Below are 18,047 nucleotides of genomic sequence, written 5' to 3' on the forward strand. Positions count from 1 at the left end.
ATGTACTCTTAAATGACAGCACTGCATTTACAGTGCTCAGGAATGGACCCGGGTACTGTAGGGGCACAGGGCTCCTGCTCCTGTGCCCACACCATAGGCGTAATGCACCCAGCTAGAGGGGTGGCTGACATATGCCTTGGCAGTGTAGGTGATGGGCATGGTACACAGTGATGTGTGCCATGTCGACTCTTTGTTTTGTCCTGCACCCAGACACTCAGCCTGCAAGGGCAGTGTTTGTGTAAGGGTACAGGGCCTCTGAGGGTGGCACAATGAGTGCTGCAGCCCTTAGAGGCTTTCCCTGGCCACAAGGCCCTGGGTACCTAGGGTACCATTTACTAGGGGCTGACATGTGGCTAGGGTTTGCCAATTTGGAGTTTGTGTGGTTTAAGGAAGGAACATAGGCCCTGGGCACCTGATTGGCAGGAACCCAGGGTACACTCAATCGAAGTACATTCAGCAATTTAGCAAAAAGTGGGGGCATACCATGCAAGAAAGATGGCACTTTCTCACAGAGGCTAACAGCAAACGCCCTGGGGACCGCCACCGGAAGCCCCAGGGACGGGCAGCACAGAGGAGTACCTGGGAAGAAGAGCAACCCAGAGAATCCAAGGAGAAGAGGGGACACGAGGGCAAGAGCCTGTCACCCGGAATATAACCATCGAAATGGGCCTACGCACCCATCGCAGCCAGGCGACAGTAGGCCAGCCAGCACAAAGCGCCTCAGTAAAAAGACAGGCGGGAGAGCAAAAATATTTAGTCTCACAATACTCCCAGACAACAAGAGTCAGGAGCCCCCCCAGCCGACTCCCAGAGCCCCGGTCATGGCCAGAAGAGCAGACAGCCACGGCCAGATGGCCTGTCGGGTGTCCGGGAAAATAATCCCAGACACCCGACAGAGGGCCGAGGCAAACAGCAGACCAGGCCAAGGGCCAGCGCCGAGGAACGCCGCAGCCGCCCATGAAATTGCACCAATGGCATACAAGAACATCAGGAAGAGCGAGGGGCCCCCAAGTGGAGACCACACGTTCCCAATGGAAAAAGGGCTATCCAATAGCTACAGTACCCCACATAGGGTAGGTCACGGCCCCAGAAGTACGCGGCCACTCTTAGGGAAGAAATCCCGTATCAGACAAAAAACTAGAAACCTGTGGCAGGAACCACAGAGGGCTTAGAAGCAGCCAAAAAAGAGCATTTTGTGTCAAAAAAGGGCCGAACCAGCAGCCAACTGAAGAGACAGGCCAACCCAGGACCCCGAGGGCATGGCATACCTCACAGAAGGTGTAACGTGCATCCAAACACCAAAACCCAGGACGAGTGGGAGAACACCTCCCACAATGACCCGGAGGGGCAAAAAACCCACCTACTGATGGGGAGGAGAAAGATGGAGCTCAGCAAGAAGACGCTGAGTGGCGGAGTCCACATGACCAGTAAACAGGACGGCCCCATCAAAGGGGAGGTCAACCCATCATTCCCGGACATGTTCAGGAAAAAGAGCATTACAGAGCCAGGCATGGCGCCGGAGTGCCACAGAAGTGGCCATAGCCCGGCCCAAAGCATCAGCAGCATCCAAGGCCGCACGAAGAATAACCGCGGCCAACTCTCCACCCTCCAACACATGAGTCCGTATGTCAGCTTGGGCACCCTCATGAGACACATGAGAAAGAAGAGACGCCACAGAGTCCCACAGACTGGAAGTGGCCCAGGTCAATACACACAAGGTGCTAAGCGCCCGCAAGGCCGCGCTGGAAGAGGCGAAGACATTACGTCCCCACAAATCCAACCACCGGGCTTACCGAGACAGAGAAGACAACACCACCGGCAAGCATGGGAAGGCACGCCTCAGAAGAGAGTCCTCAGTGGAGGGGTGGGAACACAGACAAAACGGGTCCAGCGGGGCAGGGTGATGGCGGCGCCGAAGCTCCTGAGGCACCGGGTCACTTGTGGCAGGGCGCCCCCAAGACCCCAGGAGAGAACTGTGGAGCGACGCCTCAAAGGGAAGACAACGCACACCCACCAGAGCCCTGGTGGGGACCTGCCCAAAGATCGTCCGGAGGAAGCGGGACCACAGGCACACCCATCCGCAAAATGCCAGCGGCTATGGAAATGGCCCGAACGAAGTCAACACTAGCCCCCGTAGGGGGCCGCGGAGGAGAAAGCAATTCCACCGGGGACGACGACAGCAGGGTACGCCGCACTTCCTCATGGCCAGCCCCGTAAGGGTAGGGGACCCACAGATGAACTAGGGGCCACAGGGACACCAGGCATCTGCGAGGCACAGAAAGCAGGGTGCAGGGATGCAGAGGGCGAATCCAGCCGCGGATGCCGGCGCGGCTCCGCAGAGGCCATAACCGGCGCCTGCGCAGCTGCGACCGGCGCTAGGGGAAATACCTGCGGCGCCGGCCCGACTTCCCCCACCACGTGCTGTCCACAAGGGCAGGGCAGGGTCGGCGCCAGAACGGCGAGGGAGCAGCGCCGAAAAGGCGCCGGCTCGGCTCCAGACGGGGCAGCTGCCCGCGCCGAGGAGCGAGGGGGACCTGGGAGAGCACCCCAGGGCCTTACCTCCGCCCTCCACTCCACCGGAGCCGGGGAGGAGGGCTACCCGGAGCCGAAGCGGCACCAGCTTGACCTCTGGTGAGGCAAAGGCCAGCTCAGAGGGCCGAGGGGAACTCGGGGACAAGCCTGGAGTCCCGGCACTCACCTGCGACGTCACAGGGAGCCCCGTAGGGATTTGCGGCGAGGCAGGGACGCCAGGTGCTGAAGAGGGAAGCCCCGGAGGACCCCACCTCGACAACACCACCTCCCTACCATCTGAAGCCGGAAAGTCCGGTGCCAAGGCCGGAGCCGTCGGCGACTCCACAGAGGTCCCCGCTCGAGGCAAGGGATCCGCGGGCGTCTCAGAAGGTGGAGGAAGGGCCAAGGACGCCCACAGCGCCGTAGCGGAGCTGGCACAGGGACTCCAGGCCCTTCCACGCCGGAAACCGGTGGGGAGGGATGTGGCGGATGGGAGCGCATGTCCTAGAGGGAGCAGGCACCCACCGCGAAAGGAGGACAAGACCTCGGAGATATACGAAAGGACCTACCGACCAAAGAGCCACACCTCAGGGGCCGCGGCGAAAGCGATATAGAAGACGAAACCGGTCAGTTCCGTATATCGAAAGGGGTCCTCACACGGGCGCGCACCAGAGGTACACGCCAGAAGCCCGAAGGCAGTCGCACACTGTTCCACCAAACGCCAAGGCGTGGAAAGGGATAGAAGGCCCAAACAGGCCAGGACACAGTCCGGATCCGCGTTGCACGTGGAAAAGAGAAACAACGGACATAGGCGCGCCTGGGTGGGACTTATGTGCCCTTGCTGACGTCATGGATGCGGACGTCGGCGGGGCGGAGTCGCGTGGTGCCGATCCTCCCCTCCCCGACGCGCAGGGATGCTATGGCAAAAGGTTTCCGGATCCAGTCTCACGCCTGGGGTTAATTCTACGCTAAGGAATCTGCGGCTAGTAGTCTCTATCAGATTGTTAGCTCTAGGTGGGGTTGGGTGAGGGGTCTGCTACCAGTCAAATTGATCTCAGTCGAACTGCCACCACTGCAGATCTTTCACAGTCTCCTTCGACACCTGGATGGAATCTGATAGGTCCCCTTGGTGATGGGCCCACTGAGATTTCAAGAACCTGCTTTAAAGCCCATGTGCCACCTAGTGTGGTCCACAAATAGGATGTAGGAGGCAAAGAGGCCCAGAAGCTGCAGAGACACTCTCACTGAGACCCACATCAAAGGCTGAAACAATGGGACCATAGCCCAAATGTCCTGGATTTGCTGAGGCAGAAGGAGAGCTCCGAAGAGCACTATATCCAGGAAGTCTTCAATGAATGGGAGCCGTTGCGAAGGAGTCAGGTGTAACTTGGGCACGTTGATGGATAAACCATATGATTGTGACAGGTTGTCTGTCGTCTGGAGGTTGTTTACGACAGTTTGAGATGAGTCCACCTTCAGCAGCAGTCGAGGTATGGAAAGACTGATGTCCCCAACCTTCGCAGATGGGCTGCAACCACCGTCACCTTTGTGAACACCTGAGGTGCACTGGTAAGGCAAAGGGGAACACGGTGAACTGAAAGCGTTCATGACCTACCTGAAACCGCAGGTAACATCTGTGAGACTGCAGGAAGAGGATGTGAAAATATCCAACCTGCAAGTCAGCGTAACCATTCATTCTTCTGGATTCAGGGCATTTAGATCTTGGTCCAGGGTGAGCATTTTGAACTTTTTCTTCTAGATGAAAAAGTTCAGAGGGAGAAGTTCTAGGAGAGGGCAGAGGCCTCTGTCCTTCTTCAGCACCAAAAAGTAATGGGAATAGAAACAAGTCCCTATTTCTGATACTGGCAACCTCTGCACTGCTACTTTGGCCAAAAGAGCTTGAACTTCCCAGCAGAGTATGGACAAGTGGCCCTCTGAAAGGTGTTGTCATGCAGGTGGCATATCTGGAGGGGTAGGACAGAAAGTGTAGCGAGTATCCATTTTGCATGATCGGGAGCACCCACTGATTGGACGTAATGTTCCCCAGCAGAGAAGGAGGAAGCTGATGCAATCGCCTACTGGCTGATTGTGCACCGCCAATGACAAATTAAAGTGGTTTTGTACTGGCAGCATGGGAAAGGGGTGAGGTCTGTGTAGCATGTTGCCCCTGGAGGTCTAAACACTGGCAGACGGATCTCGGGCCTTGCCGTCAAAAGGGATGGGAGGCCTGTTGTTGCTGAGGCCCATACTGGCGTTGCCTCTGCTGGTAGTCCCTACCGAAGCCACGAAGGGGCGCTGTTGTTGGGGAAACTGTTGAACCTGCTAAACTACCTTAGAGAGCGGGAGGTGGTCATGTTGGCTTTATAGTGTTCCATAGACGAGTCAACCTTTTCTCAGGAACAACCTAGTGCTATTAATGGGCGTATTTTCCAAGGAGTGGTGGACGACTGAAGTGAAGCCTGTGGAGCAAATCCAGGCATTCGCATAAGCATCACGCTGTTTCTGGCAGCCCTACCCAAACAGTAGGTAGTGTCCAGGCCAGATCTGTCAATATTTTGCCGCATCCTGTCTGTTCAAAATCAGACCTTGCAAGGTGGAGCAGAGTTGGCTAGATGTCCACTACCTTGTCCCATAGTGCTTGTGAAATCTTCCCTGGAGGCAGGATGTGTTTATTACCGAAGGGCAAGGTTGCCCAAAGAGAAAAGTCTCTTAGTGAATGTTTTCATCAACTTTGATTTCTTGTCCAGTGGAACAGTAGGAAATACACTTGAGTTTAGCCAGCTAGTGAGGCTTGAACCACCAGGCTCTAGGAAGTAGGCTGTTGGAGTATAAAATATGGGTCTATCCGGAAGGGGGGTGAGGAAGGGTCTGTATTGCCTTGCCACCTAACTTGACTTAGCACAGAGGTCCAATGAGATATCACTGAGGGCTTTGTTGAACGGCAGTAGGGGGTTTCTGACTGGGTTGTCTGGGGTTCAAGACCTCAATCGATACATTCGATTTGACCTCTTGAGTGGGTAGAGTGAGGTCTAGTCCTTATGACAGTGTCAAAGGAAACAGACTTCTCAGAAGCTCTTGCTGGAGTTGGGGAAGAAAGGTTTGTATCTGGTGAGGTGTCAAGACCACTGCATCGTGCAAGTCATTAAAGTGGCTGCCATCACCATAATAGGAGTAATCCTCTTCACAGGCATCTCCTTCATCATCAAAATGTGGTGAACAGGAATCTGGTTCTGAGTGGACATATTGTTGAGGTCTGGATGGTATATCATGACCCTCTGAGTCAAACACGACAATCAGCTCCAAGTGGTGGATTCGTGGTGTCGGCTGTGGTGCCGGTAACAACATCAGTCACGGTGTCGGAACAGATATCGGTGGGGCCCATTCCGAAGGAGGGGTTTGTGTTGGACATGTCGCCAGACAAAAGGGACATTAGAGCTGCGTATGAAGAAGGATTAGTCTTCAGTTGGAGGTTGAATGGTACAGTTTGCATCAGGGACGAACCAGCCAGAGGAAAACACCTAGAGACCATCTCTGATCCTCAGGGCCCGAAGGTGCTCCAGAGCGATCAGATGAGGCACCAAAAATGTTCTCATAGGGCAGTGTTATCTCTCTTCATAAGTACAGTGTCACTGACCATTCAGGGTTCCTGATGTGGGATCAGCGTTGTTATGGTCTTCGCCGAGGGAGACTGGCTCAGCAGCCTAGAGGGGCTGGGTTTATTGCACGACTCGGAGTGGTGGACGTGGTGGGATGGAGAGACAGGCCTGGACAATTTATGATTTTTATGCAACTATTTGGACTTACCCAAGCCGCATTACTTCGACAAAGACTTTTCATGGCCGCAAGCTTGTGAACGGGGACCTGTGATATTGACCAGGATAATTTATTCCCCGAGATAGACAACGAATAACGTTGCCTCACGTTCTTAGAGGCATTTTAATTCATTTTCCTACAGCAGTCACACAACTTCGAGTCATGCCTGGTTCCGAGGCAAAAGAGGCAGTTTTCATAGGAGTCGGTAACAGACATTTGTTAATTACAGGGCCAACACGGTTTGATCCCCTGTTGTTTTAAGGGGAATATCTCTGTCAGAAACGACAGTATTGAGAAACTCTGGATCGGCATAGGAGGGTGTGAAAAGAAAGGAAGTGACATCAGCACGCAGTGGAGGTGGAGATAGAGAGGCCCCGCATAATGTCCAGGGCCGGAGGGTCCGACATGGAGCCACATGAAGCCACCTGTTGGCACACCAGGGAATTGCTATGAAAGTTTACGGATCCAGTCTTGCGCAATTCACAAAGTGAGTAATCTGTGGTTAGAAGTCGATCAGAACTTACTGTATTGTTATAAGAAGTGCCTAATGAGGGAATAGAAGTCTGAAAACCAAGCAGTGCCTCTGCTTTGTTTGAAGGACTTGAGGGAGCCACCATGCTTCCAGAACAACCTTTTGCCATCAAAGGACAGAGGAAGTGTCCATTTGACACGCCTGCTAATCCCCAATGGAACTTCATGCAGTATCCATGAATTTCACCTGACAATTCCAGTACCAACAGACTGGTTAACAAAATCCACAAAACAACCGCATTACAACGCAGAGTCAGTTTCTGTTTTTCTAGTATGTCTTTGACCAGCTGTAGAACCCGATCTCAGGTCGCAAGGCAGGTGAACTGCCACTTATTTCACAATCTCCTACAGGGCATGGGAACAGAAGGATAGAATGTGGGAGGTTAATGATGCCCTGAAGCCTACAGTGCCAGTGGCAAAGCAGGAAAGCAGTATATTGTGTGCTTCCAACTGGTCATCCATGCTACTGGTGTGAAATTGTAGAAAACTTCCTTCCAGCATAGTTTGACCTAAATAATGCCTCTAGGAAATTGTTTAATTCTGATGAACATCTTATCCTTGGATGCCTCGTGAGAATGAATCCAAGGCTATGAATGAGATCTGCTAGCACAGCTTTGAAGACAAGGCTGGCTGTTCTAGAGCTGTAGACTTAACTTGGCTGTGACATGGGACAAATGCAGCCATGGTGATGCCGAATGAGAAGGAAGAGTGAAACCAGAAGTAAGGCAGAGGTCCTCAATATCTGAAGCATGACAGCCCTAAATGCTTCTCCACCTGCACTACATTGCACACCGGGAATAGAAAGGGAACATTCTTCTTAGACTGAGACTTCTGCAACACTGGAATTGGCATGGAGGTGTAAGACTATTTAGATGTCTCAGTATGGAGCTTTTTCTTATTTGAAGTCGATTAGAAATGTGCGTAAGAACAATGGGGCTTTTTCTTTTTGTGCCAAGAGAAATCTTCTAAACTTTTGAAGACTGACTCCTTGAATTGTAACATTCCTTGAAAAATGAAAGCGATTTGGAACCCCTCTGCTGCTGGTGTGAAGCTAATAAAAGCTTCCCCTCTCTCTTGTTAGGCAAAACAATGTCACTGGCCCCATCATTCTCAATGTCCAGGCACCACATACACGTCACATGCGGATTCATCCCAGACATAGGTCTCTTGTAAGTCCCACTGACTTAAACCACAAGGGTGTTCAAGATCACACTGGGTTATGAAACAAAATAGCATGTTAAATCTCAAAGATGTTAAGCTTTGGTTAAAAGAAATACTGCCATCATGAGCACAGGCCTTAAAGGAATCAAATTGTCACTGCTGGTGATTTTGTTGGAAACTCCAAATTCAAGCGCTACCTGTTGCAGGTGGATTTGCCTGAAAAACAATTCCAGATCCAATTTAGGGCTTGAGGAGATTTTCTAAGTTAAGGAATCTGCCTGAAGACTTTTCCAATAGAGACATGTTTATCGTTATGTATTCTCCCTATGTATTGCATACTTGATCTCATCACCTGTGTTTCGAATACTGTGGAACATCAATTATACTTTAAGGGCAAGAAATAATATACTAACAAATCTTTCAAATTAGGTCTCAGAAGAGCCGGCACGCATGTGAAGTTGCACAGATCTTTCCTAAGCAGCGTCATTAGTTATCTAAAAAATCTTCCTATAGTTCACAAAGTTACATGTAGGCTTTGGGTGATTTTGTTTTTTTAAAGGGAGCTTGCTTTGGGTAAACAGTACATTTGTAATACAGAGGGAAAAAATGAAGAATAGCACATTTCTTACCTGATTGGAGTTTTTTTTACTTCTGCGGTCTCTGTAAACACGATAATGGGAATAGCTAAATTGAGGAAACAGTTCTTGTAAGCTTCGAAAGGATGGCCTGCTGCGATTTTTATTAACTCCAGTGAAACCTGCATAATGGGGGAGAAAACAGTTACTAGTCCTGTCAAACTTTAATCAAAGTGATCAGAATGGAAGGGAGGAGGCCACAGAGTTTTATTTTTCCCACAACGCAACCATTGTGCCCAACTCATTTTTCTGGCGCCAGTGGAGTTTGTGACCAATTGCACCCTAATTCTTCTGCATCTACAGAGGCACTTAACCAGCATATAATTATCTGTGTCAGACAATGTGACTACATTTTCCCCAGCCCTACTGCCTGCACAGAGAAACATGTGACTTTCCAGACATTGACACTACTGTTCTTTCTACTGTATTTGCATGCATTTCACACACAGATGCTCCTGACACGAGGGACTCACAGGTTCACTTAGAATACAAAATACTTTATCCCAGCCGGCTTTCCAGAGGAACTGATCTGGCTTCTCTGATTCAACCCTAGCCTGGCATGCTGGGCCACAAAGGCTGACATGACATCTGAGTAAATGAACAATTGCCTCTCAGTGACATCCGCTTGTAATTTTATAGCTTATGAAGACTGTAAAGCCTCCCAGAAACACATTCAATACCTATGGTTGACTCTACCCATCCGTACTGGTCTCCCAGAAATGGAACTGTTATCTAAAAATGTCATGCCTCCACACCTATGCCTGAATTGGACAGCATAACATACAGCAGACTTTGCAGAAAACTGCATTTCTTTTAAGTTCCATTTTTGCAACAGATAGCATTTTTGAGAAGGAATGTTACGGCAAGATGCTTGATGATGATATACATTACATTTTAGAGGTTCCCATTATGTAGTTATGGATCAGCTGCACTGTTCAATTTGCCTATAGCTTTGGTCCCCATGGAGGGAGCCGCACATAACTTGGCACTCACTTAGCCTAGTCAGCTAAGGTACGCCAAATTTCTTGCAGGCCCGAGTTGGAGGGAACATTTAAACAGAAAGTGAGGTGAGGTTGGAGGAGGGGAAAGGGGCTGTAAATAAAAAAAAAGTTTGAGTTTTCTCATTTCAGAGCCTATAAGAAAATTTGCTTACTTTTAAGGCCAACAACACTGCAAGGGGTTACAGAAAACTTACCATGATTGTAGATCTTCATTCAGAAACCACAACTTTTGTAGTCTTATAAGAATTCATTTAGTAGCTTTTGATATATTAATGTTTCAACACCATGCCTGGTGGGTTTAAATGGGGTACATTTTGTATATTTTGCCAATTTGGAAGGATTTGTTTTCTATTGATACATCAAGTTTCGTGTCAATTAGTCAAGAAGGGGATAGGGGCAAAGTTTAAGAGGACATGATCAATTAAATGTTAATTTGTTAAAACGTAAGTGTTGTTTGATTACTTTGCATCAAATGTGGCATACAGCAAGTTGCACAAAGTGCTTGTATTTCAGGTTTTGTTAAGATTCAATAGGGGCAGGAAGACAAAGTTAATGCTGGGCTCAAAACATTTTTAATCACTTTGGCCCCTTTTGGTGGCTCTGCATATTTGCATGAACTTTGGCAGAGACATAGCATATTTAGCATGCTCTTGGTTTCTTAATTTCTAATAGGTTCTTCAGGGGTGAGGGGGTGTCAAAGAAGGGATCATTTGCTAATAAATGCGGTAAAGTTTGTGCAATCAGCACAGAATGTGCCAGACATTTAGCTGATTTCGCTTTTTTATTGACTATGTGCTATATTAAACATATCAGTCAAGGAGAAGGCAAAGATAAGTTGGGTGCAAAAAAGGTTTAACACATTAAAACCTTTGGCACTGTTGAATAAGGTACTTACCTTTGGTAATGCCTTACATGGTAGAGACTATCTAGGCGCAGATTCCTTACCTTTGAATATCCCCAAGCATCAGACTGGATCTGGATTTTCAAGCAGTATCCATGAGTGCCGGCAGGTGGAATCATTTGGTTCTGCGCCAGCAACATCGTCCGCAACAGAAGTGACGTGCGGGCTACTTATATAGGCACCACCTAGGCGTGCTGACGTCAGTTACTTTCGCGATTTTCCACTCTAGGAGCGCAGAGCCATGATGAAAACTGACCACTGTTGTGGAAAAGACTAAGGCCCTGAAAGGCGTGTCTCTCATACCTGAACTGGTTCCCAGAGCGGAGAGGATGGGAGGGTCAGTATGGAATCTGAACCTAGATACAGTCTCTACCAGATAAGGCATTACCGCAGGTAAGTAACTTGTTCGATAGACTTTTAGCCACAGATTCCTTACCATTGAATAGATACCCAAGACACCCATTCAATACCCCTCCAGAGGTGGGTCTGCGAATTCGATCAAACCAAAAAATCCTGCATGACCGAACATATGAAGTGCCCATCATGACAGATCTGACTGTCCAGGTAGTAATGTTAAACGTATGCAGGATGCCCATGCCGCTGCCTGACAGATGTCCTGGAGAGGAACGCCGCATGCTAATACAGTGGTCGCAGTCTTTGCTCGGGTACAGGGAGCCTGCACGCCTTTAGAGGTCTGTATCTTGGTCTATGCATAGCAGATCTTAATACACAGAACAATCCTTCTAGAAATTATTCTTTTCTCTACAGCTTTTCCCTTTTTTGCAACCACATAACCCAGCAAGAGTTGATCGTACACCCGGAACTCTTTCGTGCGGTCAAGGTAGAATGACAATTCTCATTTTTGGTCCAGGCAGTGGAGACTCGTCTCTTCTTTGGAGGGATGAGGAGGAGCAAAGAAGACAGGCAGAGTGATGTTCTGACCTACATGGAAAGGATTATGTAATCATCCCACTCGTTGTGATGGACTTGTCCCCCTTCGGAACATACTGCCATCGTCCGAGTCTTATTCCTCCAAAAGATGTGCTTGAGGCAAGAGCTGGACTCTACTAGGGGAGGTCAGGGCCGGTGTCAGTGCACGTTTGGTGATTTTTAGGTGCACATACGTACTTTGTATGGCAGAATCTGCTGTCGTCGACGGGCCCATCGATGGCATAGTCGTCGACGGTGAAGTGTGAACGGGCATCATAGTAGATTGAGGTGCTGCCGTCAGGGCCGTCGACGACGGTGTCGTCGTCGATGTAGGTTTCGTCGACGGAGCCGTCGTTGAAGGAGTCCTTGTCGACAATGATGAAGATGTCGACGGGACAGTCTTCGTCGACGGTGTCGTCGTCGATCACAGCGTCGACGGCAGCTTGGACGTCGACGATGTCTTTTTAATTTTCAGCGTCGACGAGACAGACCTACTGGCCGTCGATGATGGAGTCGTCGTCATCGATGTTGATAGTGAATGAGACACGACAGAAGTGGAAACTGTCGTTGTCGACGAGGTGACATGCAATGCTATCGATGGAGATTTCCTCGTCGTTGAAGCCTCCTTCGACGAGGCCGTCGTCGGCGGGGTGGAAGAAGGCTTTTTGAAGGCATGAAGAACTTCCTGAGGAGAAACCTTCGCTGGAAGAGTCTTAGGAAGGACCTCTGAAGACTTCTTATGCACCTTCTTTTGAGGTGGCTGCGACGAAGGGCCCAGAGAAGCCACCCTTGGTCTTTTTTGAGAGGACTGTGAAGAGATGGACGAGCCCTCACTTTTCTCAGAAGATAGTACTGTATCTTTGTCTTTAAGCCTCTGCAGCCAAATTAAGAGGCGCCCCTCACGATCTTTAAGGGTCTTGGAGGAAAAGGTACGACATACCTTACAGTTCTTTGAAGAGTGGTTCGGATAAAGGCAGTAGAGACAGTCTTTGTGTTGATCGTCCACATGAAGTCTCTTTTTACCACAGGAAGCACAAGACCTAAAAAGGCCATTCTTCGGAGTGTCTGCCATGAGGAACTGAAGAACTTCACTCAGAAAATGGAAAGTCGAAGCGAGAAACACTGGTAATCCAGAAACAAGGAATGCTGAGCAGAGCTCAGTGGAGACTCCCTTAGCACAACGTGCGGTAGAAAATCTGAGGGACTTGAGCTCCTTCCAGGAAGGTTCTAGAGGGTGGTGATAGCTGATTGGCTACTCTCCAAAGTTTGGTCCTTTTTTACAAAAGGACGTGGATATGTTACTAAGGTGAGGCCTTTGGCCTATTACTCTATATGTCTACTGAGACATTACTTTATTTATGTACCGGGAACTCCCATCCCGACGACGGGGAATGATTCAGGCATGTGAATCTATGAAAGATACCCTAATACTGGATAAAGGAGCGACATACTTTGGCAGAAAAGGGGCACGTGTCCGAAAGACCAGATTGTCTGGGTAAAAGGTGGTATAAGGAGGATGCGCCGAGAGCGCTTGTAGTTTGCTGACCCTACAGGCCGATATTATGGCTACTGTAAAGGCTGTTTTGACGGTCTATAGCCTAAGAGGACACTTATGCAGAGGGTCAAATGGAGCACACATGAGAAAGGTAAGGGCCAGGTTGAGAGTTCACTGAGGCATTATAATGGTCTTAGGTGGAAACATGTTGGAGGCCTTTAAGGAACCTAGCCACAACCGGTGACTTAAAGAGAGAAGGTTGCTCCGACAATCGCAAAAATGCCAAGATGGCAGACAGGTAACCCTTAGCTGTGCCCAGAGCAGAGCCAAGCTAGGCCAAAAACAATGCAAATAAAATAATTTATGATAGAGGTGCAGCCAGAGGGTCGACTTTGTGAGAGGCACACCATGATACACACTTTTCCCAACAGTAGATGTATACTGTCTTGGTGGAGGGACGCCTGGCTGCCAGAATAACATTACAAACTTCGTGAGGAAGGTAGAAAACTGTCAACTGTTCCAGCACAATCTCCTCGCTTGGAGAAGGAGGGTGCATTGGTTCGGGTGCAGGATCCTGCCTTGTTGCTGCGACCGAGGAGTATCCCATAGAAGAAGCCTGACCGGAGGCCCGATTCGCCCATACTCAACCACTCGGGATACCTGACTCTAAGCCCAATCCGGTGCCACAAGAATGATTTGGGCCTGGTTGTTCCAAATCTTTTCGAGAACTCTGGGGAGGAGTGGTACAGGCAGAAAGGCGTACAGGAGGCCGAAGCTCCACTCAAGATTAAAAGTGTCTCCGAGTGAGACCCGCCTTGGAAACTCCAGCATGCTGAACTGCTGACACTGCACTTTCTCAGCAGTAGTGAACTAACCAAGGCTCTCCTCCCCACTGCTGAAAGAGACCTTTGACCACCTCCGGGTGGAGACTCTACTCGTGATCCGATAGGCATCTTTGGCTGAGTTCATCTGCTCTGGCGTTTAGAGAGTCCACCAGGTGTTGAATTACCAGGTAAGTGCCATGACATTTCAGCCATGTCCAGAGGCGCAGGGCATCTTGACACAGGGATTCCCAATCCCACCCCGCCATGTTTGTTGAACTACGGTGGTGTTGTCCGTGAACACATGCACCAGCCTTCAGTTGACTGAAGGAAGAAAGGCTTTTGATGCCAATCGGATCACCAGGAGCTCCAGCAGGTTTATGTGAAGCTTGGTCTCCGCTGGAGATGACTGTCCTCAGATCTCTACCTCTCCCAGGTGGCCACCCAAGCCCAGCAGTAACACATCTGTCACTAATGGCAAGTCTGGTTGGGGAAGGAGAGGAGTCTGCCACTGACTCGTTAGTCACCACTGCAGCTCCTTCGCAGTTTCCTCCGAGATCAGGACCATATCAGAGATTATCCTGATGCTGCACCCACTGAGCCTTCAGGTCCCACTACAGAGTCTGCATATGCCATCGGGCATGTGTCTCCAGCAGGATGCAGGAGGCTTTGAGGCCCAACAGCCTCAGAGACAGTCTCACCGAAATTCAGGATAGAGGCTGAAACATTAGTTTCCTAGTCTGAATATCCTGGACTCGCTGCTTGGAAGGATAGGCCCGAAACTGCACGGTGTCCAGAACATCTCCGATGAAAGTGAGTGTCTGAGAGGGAGTCAGGTGTGACATTGGCATGTTGATAGTGAACCCCAGCGATTGCAGGAGGTTTGCTGCAGTTTGAAGGTGGAAGACGACTGCCTGAGGGGCCCGCCTTCAACAACCATTCGTTGAGGTAGGGGGAAGACTGAAATCCCTGGCCTCTGCAGATGAGCTACGACCACCGCCATCACCTTGGTGAACACCAGTGGGGCGCTGGTAAGGCCAAAGGACAACACAGCAAACTGAAAGTGCTCCTGGCCCACCAGTAGCCGCAGATAGCATCTGTGGGCCAGCAGGAAGGGGCTGCGGTAAAACGGTCTTGCAAGTCCAGCGCTACCATCCTGTCTCCCGGATCCAGGGAAGACAATACTTGGGTGAGCGTGAGCATTTTGAATTTCGCCTTCTTCAAGAAGAGGTTGAGAAGGCACAGATCTAGGATAGGATGGAGTCCTTCAACTTTCTTGGGCTCCAGTAAGTAGTGGGAAGAGCAACCACAACCTACTTCTAATGCCGGCACCCTGTCTATGGCTCCCTTGGCTAAGACAACTTGCACTTCCTGACAGAACAAGGAGAAGTGGTCCTCCGTCAGCCGGTCATAAGTGGGTGGAATGGGCAGAGGAGGTTTCACAAACGCGCAGGAGTAGCCCTTTTGGACGATCTGTACTACCAAACGGTCTGATGTTGCTGACCACCAGTGGGGGAGGTGATGTCATACCCTGCCTTCCACTGGGTGCCCATGATGGTTTGAGGGCGGACTAAAGTGGCTGGGAGGCAGCACCTGCTGGGAGGGTGGAGGACTGACCTGACCGCTGGCTGCCTGTCCCATGTGGTTGCTGGGACCGGCGCCCTCTGCGACGAAATGGATGGTAATACTGTTGGCCATGGTGATTTGGAGGACATGGGCGTGGCTGGATCCCCCGTCCATAGCCACGAAAGACAGATTGAGGTGAACGAGGAGCCATAGATAAGCTCAAGGATAGGTAATGTAGAGCAGTTGCACAGAAAGAGGCTGTTGCGCACTCATGCAATGAGTTTAGGTGAAAGACAAGGAAGACAGCCTTTAGAGTTAATAGACGCAGTGAGCAGCTGTGCATCAGCTCAAAATGAGTATACATGAGTAAAGTCAGGACCAAATTAAGATTCCCACTGTGGCATTACAAAAGGTTTGGGAGGAAATGTGTGTCAAACCTTTATAAAAAAATGCATTACAACCGGTGACTTAAACAAAGAAGACGATTGGTCCGGTAAATGCAAAAAGGGATGACAATTAACCCTTCGTGGTGCTCATGGCAAGTCCTTGCTGAGCCAAAGAAAAATCAAACAATAAAACATCCAGCAATTTGGCTTGTAATAGGTCATTGTTGAGGACTCCATACCTGGCCACACATTTGTCCCAGCGACAGGAATAAATGGACTTTGTTGAGAGAGGCTGTGCAACAAGAATAACATTTACATCTTCAGGAGGTAGATCAAACACAGTTGACTGCCACTACTCACTCTCCACACATGGAGGTGTAGATTACACAGGCCCGGGCGCAGAACTCTGCTGCGATAAAATATCCTCCAGTTATGACACTCTGCTGGCCCAGTTTGAAGTCACTAGAATGAGCTAGGCCCAGTCATTCCTGTTCTTCTTCAAAACATGGGGCAAGAGAAGCTCAGTTCAGTTCATTAAGTCTTTATTTCGATTATAAAACCATAAAAGACATTACAATCAATTAAAATTAAGCAAGTTAAAAATACTTAGTTAAAAAGTGGTTGAGTCAAGACAGAAATAGCATTGTTGTGAAACAATCGCTGTAGGATGTTTAAAATAAGATAATAATCCAACAATTCGGCAAACTCTGATATACTATAAAAACAATTAATTCTGAGAATGGGATTTAGGATATGTCCACACAGCTTTGACTGGTTAGAAAAAAAAAAAAAAAGTGGTAAAGCCAGGCAGGTATAGCAGTCTGATAGATAAAAGGCTACCCCGGTCATTCATAAGATCAATAGTCCTGCCTCGGGACTCAACAGGATGGCAAATTCAAGACTGCCACGCATCCCACAAAATTAGGGCAAAACAGATTAAGACAAGCCAGAACAGTAGGCCCTTAATTTTTTGGCCCGTATCGCCCATGCCCAACTCAGGAATTTTGCCATGGCAATAACAATGGTTTCCTGAGTGCATGCCTGTAGTATTCTCAGGGCCTCTTTAGCAGCTTTCGTGGCAAGGGTGTTACAGATGGGTTTAAGCCATTTCAACCTTGGTAGCCTGTAGGCCGGGGAAACAAATAGGATATGGGTGATTGATTCAGCCTGTGCTAAACACGTCGGGCACAATTCTGTCGTTGGCTTGGACCATCTGCTTGAGAAAGCTCTAGTCGGAAGGGAACCTACCCTAAACTGGTGGTAGAGCTACCTGTCCATTGGTTTTAGAATAAAATCCCAATATGGTTCAAACCCGAGCTCGTGTTTAATCGAAAGAAAATCCCTGGTCAGAGTTGGCCTTGTGATGGAAGAAAAGTGCTTCGTCTTCACCATATCCATGTAAACTGCTTTAAGCACTTTTTTTGTCGACAATGGAGGCTTTTCTGGGTTATCCCATAGTGTACTCATTCCCATTTCTAGCAGGGTTTTTTTGACATACTGAAGCCACTTGATCTTGCTTAAGCACCCTACCCCCCTAAAATCCAAAAGGGCTTTGGCATACAAAGAGAGATCAGGGTTAGCCCAAAGCCTTCTCCACAGGGCTATAGGCCTGAATGGAGCCAGATCCTCGATGCAGAAGCATCCCAGGTCCAAAAATAAGGGCACCAGTGGAGTTGATTGCGGCAGACCAGTTAATGCCCTCATGAATTTATTTTGAGCAATAACCAAGGGGATAATGTCCTCATGGCCCCACAGTTCAGCACCATATAGAATTGCACTAGCAACTTTGGAGTTGTATATTTTAAGGGCGGGAGCTATGGGTTTGGTGAAAGAAAGCCTATGCTCTTTTAGAAGAGCCCCAGCCAGATGCGCATGCTTCAAAGCAAGCATGTCGATCTGAGGCTTCCAATGTAGCTTCCTATTTAAAGTTATCCCCAGGTAGGTAAACACTTCAGTTTGCTCGAAAAGAACATTATTCATGTAGACTTTGCCCTTAATAGCTTTGTGCGTGTGGAGACCCATGAACTTTGTCTTATCCACATTGACCACCAACTCATGGTCGCGACAGAACTCCTCAAAACGAGACAGGGCCACCTGTAGCCCTGTTTGAGTCTTGGATAGAATCAAGGTGTCGTCCGCGAACATGAGTAGGGGGATTTTCAGTGGGGCATGTGGAATAATACTGTACCACCCTATCAATAAATAGAGAAAACAGTGTAGGAGCGAGGACACATCCTTGGCGCACACCCTTTAACACCGGAAATCTATCTGTAACTTCTCCGTGTGTGCCCCATCG

The 18,047-nt window shown here is 49.2% G+C and overlaps 1 protein-coding gene across 2 annotated transcripts in view; it reads right to left on the reverse strand.

Annotated features, from left to right (window-relative positions):
• Nucleotides 1-18,047, reverse strand: part of UBA6 (ubiquitin like modifier activating enzyme 6) — a 658,681-nt gene that overhangs the window by 114,612 nt on the left and 526,022 nt on the right. For both annotated transcript variants that reach the window (XM_085636514.1, XM_085636515.1), the window contains one exon: nucleotides 8,646-8,773. In XM_085636514.1, the coding sequence (XP_085492640.1) occupies nucleotides 8,646-8,773 (128 nt within the window). The remainder of the gene's footprint in view (nucleotides 1-8,645; nucleotides 8,774-18,047) is intronic.

This window comes from Triturus cristatus, chromosome 2_1 (assembly GCF_964204655.1).
Source record: "Triturus cristatus chromosome 2_1, aTriCri1.1, whole genome shotgun sequence".
Classification (NCBI taxonomy): Eukaryota; Metazoa; Chordata; class Amphibia; order Caudata; family Salamandridae; genus Triturus; species Triturus cristatus.